Source organism: Eutrema salsugineum, unplaced genomic scaffold (genome assembly GCF_000478725.1).
Source record: "Eutrema salsugineum unplaced genomic scaffold, Eutsalg1_0 scaffold_14, whole genome shotgun sequence".
Classification (NCBI taxonomy): Eukaryota; Viridiplantae; Streptophyta; class Magnoliopsida; order Brassicales; family Brassicaceae; genus Eutrema; species Eutrema salsugineum.
In genome coordinates, this window is record NW_006256877.1 from 700,396 (window position 1) to 713,814 (window position 13,419).

The 13,419-nt window shown below is 44.2% G+C and overlaps 1 protein-coding gene and 1 non-coding gene across 2 annotated transcripts in view; one reads left to right on the forward strand and one right to left on the reverse strand.

Annotated features, from left to right (window-relative positions):
• The first annotated feature begins 215 nt into the window (after window positions 1-215).
• Window positions 216-13,419, forward strand: part of LOC112088551 — a 58,868-nt gene continuing 45,664 nt past the window's right edge. The window contains exon 1 of the mRNA XM_024158945.1: window positions 216-632. Coding sequence (XP_024014713.1) covers window positions 216-632 — 417 coding nt within the window. The remainder of the gene's footprint in view (window positions 633-13,419) is intronic.
• Window positions 8,061-8,167, reverse strand: LOC112088647. Its single transcript, XR_002900593.1, has one exon. It is a non-coding gene; the product is annotated as a small nucleolar RNA R71 (small nucleolar RNA).

Consider the following 13,419-nt stretch of genomic DNA (forward strand, 5'->3'; position numbering starts at 1 on the left):
CTGCTCGTCGGTTGCCTCACAAGAATGAAAACGTCAAACCCATTCACCGATTGGAGCTACTAGAATTGGCGGTCTCGCACTTACTCGACGTTCAAGCCAGATCCACAATTGACGAGAGAATTGACGACTTGTCAATACGCTTTAACAGAAAGCTCCAATCGGTGAAAATCGTCGAAAGCCAGGTAAACAAAGGTGCTGGAACCGACCAGGAGAGGATGAAATCAATCGAAGAACGAGTTGGAGCACACGAAGTTCGCATTCGCAAAGCCGGTTGGAGCATCCGCACCTTAGAGATCAAACTTGGTGAAGCAGAAGAGACTATTAACTACCACAACAACCAAACCTATTCCTGTGTGGAAGAGATTTGGGATGGAGTACACAAGGTTCAAGAAAAAGCAGAGACAATAGACTCAACTGTGGACGAAATAGTCTGTACCCTCGACGAAATCGAAAAGAAGGTCGAAAAGCTTATGCAAGGACGTGAAACGAATGGTTCGACGCTTCTCATCGAAGATCTTAGCCTAAAAGAGGAGGAGACGGAGTTAGAAGGTGCAGAAATCAGTTCAGATGGCAAAGGAGCAGACGAAACTGAGGAAACAACTCGAAGCCTCATTCCCGCTGTCGGAACTCACGTGACCGCGGCCAACAAGCTTCCAGCCGCGGTCGTGAGCATCCTGACCGCGGCAAAGCCCTCTTCACCCGCGGTCGTGGAGCTTCTACCCGCGGCCAACACTCTTTCAGATGCCTTTCAGCCCTTTTTCACTCCTACAGGTCAATGCTCATCTGATACATCTGCTGGGATGGTCAAAACCCCGCGGAGCAAACGGTGTATGCTATCAACTCCAAAACATCTCAAGAAGAAAATGAGGTACTCCCTTGCAACATAGTCTTAGCATATGAGGATGAATATGAAGGGCACCACCTAGAAGATGAAGACTACCGTCTGTTCATAGAAGGAGGGAATCCAGACAAAATGGTGGAATTAAAAGCACCAATCTCCAGAGAAAGGCTCGTTGAATTCAACAAGTTTGTGAAATCGATCCCTCTTTACACAGGTTTCGATGATATATGGCATCTTGGTTGTTTGCAAGTTTTCTTTAGGTACAGCAAGGAGACAAAGGAGGATATCAGAACCTACTTTGGGAGGGCCAGACGTCTGCCTTTTCCCAGAACATCACCTGATGCTGCTGTTTATTCAATTCACCTCAAACATCCAGAAGACTGCAGCCACTACACCAACAAAATCAGCAAAGAAAAGCTCGATGAATTCAATGATGTGGTTCGAAATTTACCTGAAGGAATCACGTTTGCCAAAGCCTGCAAGGACTTCATGATAGGCCACTACTTCTGTGAAAGCAAAGAATCAATCCCTGAGATAGAGGACTTGTTCGATCATGCCAGAAGAGGTAAACCTGTTCGAACACTTCATAAAATAGAAGGTGTAGGTCAGTTTCTTATCTCTTGTTCTATCAGAGGAGAGATATTTAAAAACGTGCTATGTGATTCTGGACCTTGTCTTAACATGATGTCCAAGGCAATTGCTTTGAGACTTGGTATTAGACACCTGCGCATGACTAGAGCAAAGATTAGCCTAGCTGATGATTCCAATGCAACACCTCAAGGAATAGCTCATGAAATTCCTTTGAGAATAGGAGATTGCATAGTGCCTGTCGACTTCTACATTGTCGAGACGAGAGATGCAACATATCCAGTGATTCTGGGATGGTCTTTTTTAGCAACTTCCGGAGCTATAATGGACTGGCCAAACCGGAGGATTTCATTTGCTAATATCGACAAAGATGGCTTCACAGAACCTGTTCCATACAACAGCAAAGCAGGAAAACGTTCTGCAGCAGAAGAATTTGAAGAAGAGCTTTGGAGTGACGAAGAACCTGCTAAGCAAAGCAAGGAGATGTCGAAAAAGACTTGTCTCAGGACAAGGTCTTCTTCATTGGAATAAATCACGTCCAACACCAAAAGTCGAGCTAAACGACTTAAAACAAAAGCGCTTAATGGGAGGCAACCCCATTTAGGTATTGTTTTCTTTAGAATTTTTCTTTCTTTTTCTTTTGATCTTTTTCTTTTTCTTAGTTTCAGGTGTTTCTTATAAAACAAAAAAAACCAAAAAAATAAAAAAAACCAGAAAAAACCAAAAAAAAGGATGGTACCTGACTGCTCGGCCCAGCAAGAACCAAGGAGAAGCAGGAAGAAGCCGCGATATAAGCCCCCGCGGTCGCAGGCGTCCGGACCGCGAGAACCCTACCGTCCGGACCGCGGCCAAGTGCTTGTTTACCGCGGTTGTGCAGCCCCTGACCGCGGCACTTGGTCGTTGAGATCCAAACCCGACCCAAACCATCCCTTTCACCCCATTCCACCTCACCAGTCACCCTCCACCTCATTCATCACCCTCCACCACCTTCATCACCACCTAATCACCTTCCCAAACCCATTCGAATGAATCCGGTTCATCTCCACCAGCATCCCGGATCCAGCTAAGTTCTCTTTGTTCTTACCAATTCGATTATTTATGCATTTTTCTCATCCAATCTCGACTTGTTTCACACTGAGGACAGTGTGATTTAAGTTGGGGGAGGATTTCATCCCTTTCTAACCACCTTTCTTTCATGAGTCTTGCTTTATCTACACTTTTTGCATTTTCCTTAAATTTTTTCAAAATCGGTTTTCAAAACAAAATACGTTTTAAAGGGAATGGTGAACATGAATCAATGATAGTTGACTGTGTGCTCTAGACTGTTCCTAGTGACTTGCTCATTCATGATTTAGGACTAGACTAGGCGGTAGCTAAGCACATTTGAAACGAAGTACCCCAGAGGAATTTGAATAATTTCGATTTAGATGAAGGGATACACTAGCTCTGTTTTATTTGGACTTAATTTGGACTTAAGTTTCTCATTGAAGCATTAGACCAGGGAAACGAATCATACATTCAGGACTCCTTTATCCTTTTACCACTCTCTGTTGATTCTGAATGGCTAGTTCATCTTTAGCTAGTTCTCCACCTTAACCAATCCTCTTTCAAACCACATGCACTCTTGTTTTCTATTGTCTTATATGCAGATAAGTGCAAAAACGTTGGAGAGAAAGAGGAACGACGCAGTTTTCAGTCACCAAGGACAGAGACCTGCGATTTGCCGGAAAAGTTCCCGGAAGGATTCAACACAAGAGAAACTCAGTTTGCCTTAGAAAAATCTCAAACTTTGGTACAATCTCGTCCTCTAGTCTCTCTCTCTTTAAAAGATTTCGTTTCCAAAAAAAAAAAAAAAAAAAAATCCGAAAATAAGAAAAGAAAGGAAATAAAAGCCTTACAGAGTCTAGAGAGGTCGAATTTTAACTCCCAAGGCAACTGGAGTTCGATTTTATGGAGTTTTGGAGATTGTTTTCTGATTCCTGGAAAGAATCTAAGTCTGGGGGAACAGCTGTTTACAACAAAGGAGGAAGGATTATGCAACAACATTTAGCAAGAAGAAGTGACTGAAAACTGTGGTCATCAACAGGTCCTTATCTCTCTTGCTGTTTTGCATATTATCTTGCATCCTCCAGATCTTCAGGTAACCCGAAACACTTTAACTCCACCACTTAAATAGCCCTTTAATGCCAAACGCCGTCTACCCTGGATGATGTCTTTAATGAAAACTCACTATTGAACTTAATGAATGTAGAGAGCTAGTTGACTGAAATCAAGATTTAAATTGTTTAAATTTTGCATGACGGAAAAAGTGGATTAGTATCTCTTGTGCGTGCATTAGTGAGAATTTTCTAGACTAAGTTGTGGATTGATGCACTATCTTTGGTCCTAGTCTAGAGTTCATGTCTATGAGATTTGTGCATTCCCTATTTTTGTTTTCACTTAACCAGTTTAGGCTTTTGCTTTGTTTGAGGACAAACAAAGGTTTAAGTCTGGGGGAGTTGATAACACCGTATTTTGACCACTTTTATGGATCGTTTTGAAATACTTTTTCTATGTTTTTAATTGCTTTTAAGTACTTTTATCACGTTTTTCTAGTATTTGTAGTTCCAAGACTCTTTTCAGGTAACTTAGGGAAAAGCTTAACAAAATGGATAGAAAACCAGATTTCAGCTCAGAGTCAAACCGTCAGAAGTTCACCCCTGATTGAAGGCCTTCTCACCGTCTGATCCAGCTCAAATTTGCAGACCTTAAAGATGGAAGTATCAGCTTTCCAGTGCACTTTACAGCTTGGCAATCCAACGGTTCAATCAAAAGATACGCGAAGAGCAAGATGTCCCGTAAACCAGCCGGCAAGCACTTCCACCCGCGGCCAACAAGCATTTTCCCTCGGTCAGGAGCATCCCGACCGCGGCAAACCACTCATCCACCGTGGTCACACTTGTCCCGACCGCGGCCTTCAACCTCCGAGCCCAAAAGGCCCATTTCTGAAGCCCACATTTGGAGAAACCCTAAGTGACGTCTAGAGAGGTCTTGAGCACTATAAATACATGTCTTAGGAGCCCTAGAAATGGTGTAACCTTAGAGAACCAAATTATTTACTTCATACTTTCATTGTTTTTGCTTTAGCTTTTAGGGAGAGAGAGATTTGTTCTCTTGAACCCTTGTTCTTTCTTTTTCAATTTCGGTTTCTATTCTACTTCTTAATACTATGTCTTTGATTTCGTTCATTATGTCTGAGTAGTTTTATTGTTGGGATTAAGGGATTTTCGATGGGGATTTATATGTTCGATGAGGATTCCATTGGCTATTGAGCTGAATCTTAGAACTTTTTCTTCTGAATTCGTTTTTACTGCATGAGAGTACCGTCATGAACTACAATCTGATCCAGATGCTTGGTGATATGTCTGTATTTTACATCATTTAGATTGCATTATAGAGTCCTCATCATGTGCTTTCTCATGTAAATTGAGTCTTTAGGCGTTAAAATAGGACTTAGGGCTTGCATTAGGTTCCAAAGAATTTTGCATGTTTTGAAGTCTTTATCAGGAGCTTTGGAGACCAATTGGAGCCTAAGAAGAGGAACAGAAAAGAAAACGGTGAAGAAAAGGGTCAAAAATGGTGAAAACCGCTTGGAGGAATTTCTCGGCCAAATCTCGTACCGGCTGGTCGGAAACCTCGGCCAAAATGTTTACCAGACGCTCATTACCGGCCAATAACCTTACCGATCGGCCAGAATCGAGTATCGAGTGCAAAAATACCACGGGAAAAGTTTTTGACCGAGGCAAGAATTTTTACGACCAAAAAGCTTACCGCGGTACACAGCCCTCAGCCATTTTTTTTACCGCGGGAAGGTTTTTACGACCAAAAGTTGTCCTTGCCCGCGTTATTCAGAGATCAGCAATCCGGGGAACCTTCCGGTCCGAATCAGTTGGCGGGGTCTTCACCAAAGTTGGAGATAATCAAGCAAAGATTCCAGAACAGTGGAATCATCCAATTCGGACCAGTGGAGAGAAAGATATGGCTTCCGGAGCATTCACCAGCATTGCGCGTACCCGAGAACTGAACGGCGAACTTCAAAGATCATGGCGGACGGAGCCCCTCCAGTCCGAACCAGCTTACCCGGTCTTCACCAAAGTTTGAGATCCATGGAAGATCTTTTCAGAGCATTTGGAATAGCTCAATTCGGAGCAAAGGTTTGGAAGATATGGTCTCCGGAGTTCACCTCGGTCTAAAAGTCTATTTTCTGGTGATTTCAATGCGGCGCAAAGATGTTAAATCCAGGAAGCCTTCCACTCCCCAAGCTCCGATGGTTTCTTCACCAAAGTTCGAGCTTATTGAGTCATATTGACTGTGGAACTGGTCCCAGAGAAATTGGAGTCGTGTGCTGAAAGTTACTGCTTCCGGAAGGTGACATGGTTGATACAAGCCTAAAAGAGTTGCGATACGCGCTAAGTATTTTCACAAGCCTCGGTATATTTACCTTGGCGTCACTCAATTCGAGGCTCATATCTTGGAAGTATTCTGGACTAGACCTCGTGCCAAAGCCTTGGCATGGTTAGATCGAGGCATGCATACGTAAGAACTGAAGCTGGAAACGACTAAGTGTTGAAAGTACACCTCGGTGTAATGACCTCGGCGTGCATGCCGGACTGTGTTCTCCCAAGCACCTCGACATCATGACCCCTCGACATTTTATCCCGAGGTCCCTTGTCACGAACCCAGAATCAAGAACAGAATGGCTCAAGAACATACACGTGAGGATATATCAAAGACTAGGGTTCATGCATGTTCTTGACGTGTTCTTCACGAGATCTTCATCTGGATCCTGACTCACGTGCACGCCTCGGCATGAAGACCTCAGCTTCACTTTCCGACACACCGTGGCACTCACCCATCAACCCAAGAAGGCGGTTCAGTACCCGGTTTGTTCCGGACTGACCCGCCACACTTTCCCTTTGCTATAAATACATTTTGAGACTAAAAACCTAGTTATCTTATCTCTTATCTGTTTTTAGCTCTAAGAACTTGCCTCTTTTGTGAAACTTGATTAATCTAATCCGATATCTCGTTTTTGCATCAGAATCTTGTTCTTTCTTTATTTCTTTTATCATCCAACATCAAACTCCTTATCATGACTAGCTACACGTCTTGCAAAGGACTTAGTGAGCTCGTTATGATCAGTGAGTAGTCGTTTAAGCGGCTTTAGATAGGTAGATTAGGGTGCTTTCAAGGTGGATTAATGGGGTGTCTAGTCTTGCATGTTTCATTCCTTAACCGACGAGATCTCTAAGCTGGATCGAAGCACATCACTTGAGGTTCAGATCTGAGACATATCTCGCATCAGAAGTGTTTGTAGAAATATCTGAACCACTCGGTTAAGGGTTTAAGAGTCTTTCATCGCGAGAGTGATAGTTTGTTCTCTTAAATGACGTTTTTGAACCGATTCTTATTGCTGACTGATTCGTGCTTCTCAAAAGGGATTTTGGTATGAAAGAGGATCAGTTTAGACGTTTAATACTTTCATGAGAAGATTAACGTGCCTTGAGTTCAAAGTCCAATGAAATCGCTTGATAAAATGATTCATTAGCCCCTTAGTCTAACTTGGAAGCACCCGAGTCAAATATCCTGTCTAAAGCTTCTGCCTTTATCATTCATTACCATCATCTGAATCACGTGTTTGTTATTTGCATCTTGATTAGTTTAAATCTCTGCTTTTATTTAACTTTATTGCTCATTTGCCTGTTAATCATCGTCACCAAACTTTTATCATCTTGTCTTGACTTAAGTGAACAAATGACATAGGCTAGTGTCTCGTTTACAAGCTTGGTTTGACACCCCTTATACTACTTTGACAAGGGGATTGATAACCCTTCTTAGAGCCTGAAAACTCTTAGTTATCAATTGGCGCCGTTGCCAACTTGTAGGAGCATTAGTCTCTTGTTTGTTCTTGAGTTCAAGATTTTCTTTCCTTTATTTTACTAACTTCTTTCCAAGTTCATGTTTTGTTTTCAGGTGCATGAATACCAGGTCTCAGAGCACAGGATCGCTTTTCCCATACGACGATAACATCGACAGATTAGAAAGGCGAGCTCGCGAGAAAGAACGGCACTTTGACAGACTTGGAATGGCAGAACAACAGAGAATGGAGCAACAGGCTCAGGCAGCCGAGCACCAGGCTCAGGCTAATCAGGCCCAGGCAGGAAGAAATGAACAACAAGCCCATCATGTTCATCCGCCACCGCCCCAAGTTCAGAGACAACATCCTCCAATCTGTGTTGGAGAGAATGACCGAGCTAATGCGCACCAATACCGAGCTGGGATTCAAGCTCCACCAGTTCAAAACAACAACTTTAAAGTTAAAGCTTCCCTGCTCAATATGGTGCAAAACTCAAAGTTCCACGGTCTGGCTGGAGAAGACCCTCTCAAGCATCTAGATCAATTTGATCGGGTTTGCGACTTAACCAAGATAAATGGCGTCTCCGAAGATAGCTTCAAGCTACGCTTGTTCCCTTTCAGCCTCGGTGATAAAGCACACCAGTGGGAAAAGAATATACCGAGGGGTTCTATACAAACCTGGGAGCAGTGTAAACTGACGTTCTTATCAAAGTTCTTTTCCACATCATGCACGGCTAAGCTCAGGAATCAGATCTCAAGTTTCACGCAGCACAATAACGAGAGCTTTAGTGAAGCTTGGGAACGGTTTAGAAGCTACACTAACCAATGCCCACACCACGGCTTCTCAGAGGCATCCCTCTTGAGTACTTTATACCGAGGTGCACTCCCCAAGATCAGAAACCAACTCGATACAGCTTCAAATGGGAATTTTCTTGGAAAAGAGATCACTGCGGCAATGGAACTAGTTGAGAACCTAGCCATGTCCAATGACACGTATGGAGAGGACTTTGATAGAGAAACCGTACAGAGGGATTTAGTGATGAACAGCGCATGAAAAAGGATATAAGAGAGCTTCAGAGTAAGCTTGACAAGGTTTTGATGGCGACTCAAAAGCCAATACACTTTGTAGGCGAGTTTGATGAGCAAGGGCCAAGTTTTGACAATGTTAATGAAGATGGTCTAACACAAGAGGAGCTGAATTACATAGGGAATTAGCAGAGGTATCAGCGGTTTAACAACTACAACAGTAACCCAAACCTCTCATACAGAAACCCGAATGTAGCTAACCCTCAAGACCAAGTGTACCCTGCTCAACAACAACAACAAAGCTATGCTCAAAAGGCTCCTTTTCAGAATACCTTCCAGCCCAAGCAACAGTTCAGTGGGCAACGGCACGGCTACACTCAGCAGAATCAAGCGGCTCAGAGTAACAACTTCAACAACCAACCGCAGCAAGACAAGTTTCCACCAGGGTTCCATCCGCAGCCGATGGGTAATCAACAACAGATTCAGGGAACGGGTCAGAATCAAATGGGGAACGACGTCTGTGGGATACTACAGCAACTGTTACAGGGCCAGCAAAGGGTTGAGAGACAGCACGCGACAATGCAGCAAGATATCAGAGAGCTTAAGCAGAATCAAGCTTCTACATCATCAAGAGGCCCGGCTTTACCAGGTAAACCGGAGCCGAACCCTAAAGAGTATGTGAACGCCATCACATTGAGGAGTGGTAAGGAAGTACAAACTCCAACGCCTAAGACAAAGCTCATTGAGGCCAATGAGCAATTAGAGGGGGAGGCAGCCTCAGACGATGCGTGTAGAGAAGCGGTCTTAGAGAAGGAACCGATCAAGGACAAAGGAAAAGAGGTGGAAAAGACAACCGAGCTTGAAAAGCCCTATGTTCCACCACCACCTTATCAACCCCAGATACCATTCCTAGGGCGTTTCAAAAAGAAAATCCTAGACAAGGCCAAGGCGGTCTTTGAGAAACACTTGGAGAACACGCAACTCACCTTACCCATTATAGATGCTTTCTTAGCTATACCCCAGCTTGGGAAGTTTCTAAAGGACGCGATCCTCAACAAGACAAAGGAGCTCCAGGGTATGGTGATACTGAGCCATGAGTGCAGTGCCATAATACAAAGAAGATCTACACCAAGGAAGCTATCCGATCCGGGCAGCTTCACTTTGCCGTGTGCTTTAGGTCACCTGAAGTTCTTAAACTGTTTATGTGACCTTGGAGCTTCTGTAAGCTTAATGCCTTACACGGTGGCCAAGAGATTGGGATACAAAAGCTACAAGCCAGCCAAGATCTCTCTTGTATTAGCTGATAGATCGGTTAGATTACCGGTGGGGTTGCTTGAGGATCTACCTTTGAGGATCGGTGAGATAGAAATCCCCACGGACTTCATAGTTCTTGAGATGGACGAGGAACCATTAGACCCTATCATCTTGGGCCGACCGTTCTTAGCAACCGCAGGAGCCATAATAGATGTGAGAGGAGGAATGATTGAACTACACATCGGTTCCGAGACTATGAAGTTCAACGTGAAGGAAATGATGAAGAAACCGACCATTGGAGGTCAGGTTTTCTATGTGGAGGTAATGGAGGAGCTGGCTGATGAGCTCCTTGAAGAGTTGAACGCAGAGGATCCGTTACAAGTGGTCTTAACGCGGGAACAAAGCGAGCACGGGTACTTGAACGAGGAAAGCGAGGTGTACAAGCATCTTTTGGACCAACCGAGGGAACTTGGAGCTGAGGCGAGGTTTTTGGAGCTCCACATGAGCAGCCTCGACATTCTAGAAAGCGAGGAGTCAAAGGGAAAACAAGAGACACCTCGGGATATCATTGCCGTGACAACTCATACCGAGGTCGATGGTAAACCGCGCGAGAATGAAGCAAAGGCCGAGGAAGCTGTTCCGGGCCAATGCAGCTTTGATGCCGATTGGAATGAGGCAAACGCACCCCCTGTTGAGCTCAAGCCTCTACCAACAGGGCTCAGGTATGCATTCTTAGGTCTAAACTCTACTTTTCCTGTGATAATAAACGATAACTTGCTTGAGCATGAGGAACGTGCATTACTTAGTGAAATAAAGAAAATTCAGGAGAGCCATAGGGTATTCCTTGGCTGACATTAGAGGAATCTCTCCTGATATATGCACCCACAGGATCCACCTAGAGGACCAAGCCATGTCCTCTATTTAGCACCAACGTCGACTTAACCCGAACCTCAAAGAGGTGGTTAAGAAGGAGATACTAAAGCTCCTTGAGGCAGGGATAATATATCCAATCTCTGACTCTCGGTGGGTATCTCCTGTACATGTTGTGCCCAAGAAAGGTGGGATCACGGTGGTGAAAAACGATAAGGATGAACTCATAGCCCAAAGAACTATAACCGGCCATCGCATGTGCATTGACTATAGGAAATTGAATTCTGCATCAAGAAAAGATCATTTTCCTTTACCATTCATTGATCAAATGCTTGAACGGTTAGCTAATCATGCTTATTTTTGTTTTCTCGATGGATACTCGGGGTTCTTTCAAATACCTATAGACCCCCGAGATCAAGAGAAAACGACATTCACCTGCCCTTATGGCACTTATGCATATAGAAGAATGCCATTCGGTTTGTGTAATGCACCGGCCACTTTTCAAAGATGTATGATGCACATTTTCTCTGATCTAATTGAAGAGAAATTTGAGGTGTTTATGGATGACTTCTCCGTATACGGCTCCTCTTTCTCCGAATGTCTTGCTAATCTTTCTCAGGTTCTCAAGCGGTGTGAGGAGCATAGGCTTGTCTTAAACTGGGAAAAGTGTTATTTCATGGTCCAAGAAGGCATTGTCTTGGGACACAAGGTATCAGAGAAAGGCATCGAGGTGGATAAGGCCAAGATCGAGGTGATGGTGAACTTACAAGCCCCAAATTCTGTGAAAGGAATAAGAAGCTTCCTTGGCCACGCTGGGTTCTATAGACGGTTCATCAAGGATTTCTCCAAGATAGCCAGGCCTTTGACCAGGTTATTGTGCAAAGAAGTGGATTTCAACTTTGATGAAGAATGTGAGGAAGCGTTCAAGAGAATCAAGGAGGCTTTGATCAGTGCACCGATTGTACAAGCCCCTGATTGGTCTTTACCATTTGAAGTGATGACCGATGCATCTGATTATGCTGTAGGAGCTGTCTTGGGACAGAAGAAAGATAAGAAGCTCCATGTGATCTACTATGCCAGCCGCACTTTGGACTCGGCTCAAGAAAAGTATGCCACCACCGAGAAGGAAATGCTTGCCATTGTGTTTGCATTTGACAAATTCAGGAGTTATCTAGTGGGATCAAAGGTCACGGTTTACTCAGATCACGCGGCCTTGAGGTACCTGATGTCTAAGAAGGACGCTAAGCCGAGGCTTTTGAAATGGGTCTTATTGCTCCAAGAATTTGACATGGAGATACTTGATAAGAAGGGCATTGAAAACGGAGCCGCAGATCACCTCTCAAGGCTGAGGATTGAAGAACAGGTCCCTATAGATGATGCTTTACCCGAGGAACATCTCATGTTAGTCCGGTCTTACTTAGAGGTGGAGGAAGCCAATACGATCAAGGAAAGAAGCCTTCCATGGTTCGCGGATCTTGTGAACTACTTGTCTTGCGGATTAGAGCCACCAGATCTTGATACTTATCAGAGGAAGAAGTTCTTTAGAGATGTGATGAGGTATCATTGGGATGAGCCGTATCTTTACGTGCTTAACAAGGACCATCTCTATAGGCGATGCTTGGCCGATGAAGAGATCCATCCAGTGCTACAAGAATGCCACGGCTCATCGTTCAAGACAGTTGCCAAGGTTCTACAGAGCGGTTTCTGGTGGCCGACCATGTTCAAAGACGCCCAGGAAGTGGTCTCGAGGTGTGAAGCTTGTCAAAGGCATGGAAACATATCCAAAAGGAATGAAATGCCCCAAAACCCAATCTTTGAAGTAGAAGTCTTCGACTGTTGGGGCATTGACTTCATGGGTCCCTTTGTAAGCTTATATGGGAATCAATATATCCTTGTAGCAGTGGATTATGTGAGTAAATGGGTTGAAGCGGTTGCATCTCCGACCAACGATTCAAAAGTGGTGGTAAAACTCTTCAAGAGTATCATCTTCCCACGGTTTGGAGTACCAAGAGTAGTCATCAGTGATGGGGGAAGCCATTTCATCAACAAGACTCTTGAGAGTCTTTTGAAGAAGCACGGAGTAAAGCACAAGGTGGCCACCCCTTATCATCCGCAAACCAGCGGCCAAGTGGAGGTTTCCAACCGTCAGATAAAGGCCATTTTGGAAAGGACCGTGAACTCATCCAGGAAGGATTGGAGCAAGAAACTTGACGATGCTCTGTGGGCTTACAGAACCGCCTACAAAACCCCCATTGGAACCTCACCGTTTAACTTGCTCTATGGGAAGAGCTGTCATCTACCTGTTGAGTTGGAATACAAAGCCTTGTGGGCAGTGAAACTTCTGAACTTTGACATCAAGACCGCACAAGAGAAGAGGGTTTTACAGCTTCATGAGCTTGAGGAGATCCGGTTAGATGCTTTCGAGAGCTCTAAGATCTACAAAGAAAGAACCAAGGCGCTCCATGACAAGGAGATACACAAGAGAGAGTTCAAAGAAGGGGACCAAGTTCTGTTGTTTAACTCAAGACTCAAGCTGTTCCCTGGGAAGCTGAGGTCTAGGTGGTCCGGTCCGTTCACGATTCTTGAAGTAAGACCCTATGGAGCCGTGGTTTTGAAAGGAAAAGATGGACAAGGCTTTGTGGTAAACAGCCAGAGGGTAAAGCATTACTTGGCATCAGAAATAAGGGAGGGAGCTACCTCAGTTCCTCTACTTGAACCGGAATCAGCCTGAAAAGGTATGAAAAGTCAAACTTAGCGACGTTAAACAAAGTGCTCTTGGGAGACAACCCAAGCTTATCCATGTACATATTTCGTTTTCCATCTTCTTTTTCTTTTTATTTGAAGCTTTTTGAAGGGTTTGTTAAGTGTTTCAGGAGTTAGACAGTGAACCTTGAGGGTGAAAGTGAGAGAAAGCTTGAAAAAGACACGGCCTGATGAATTAGGTC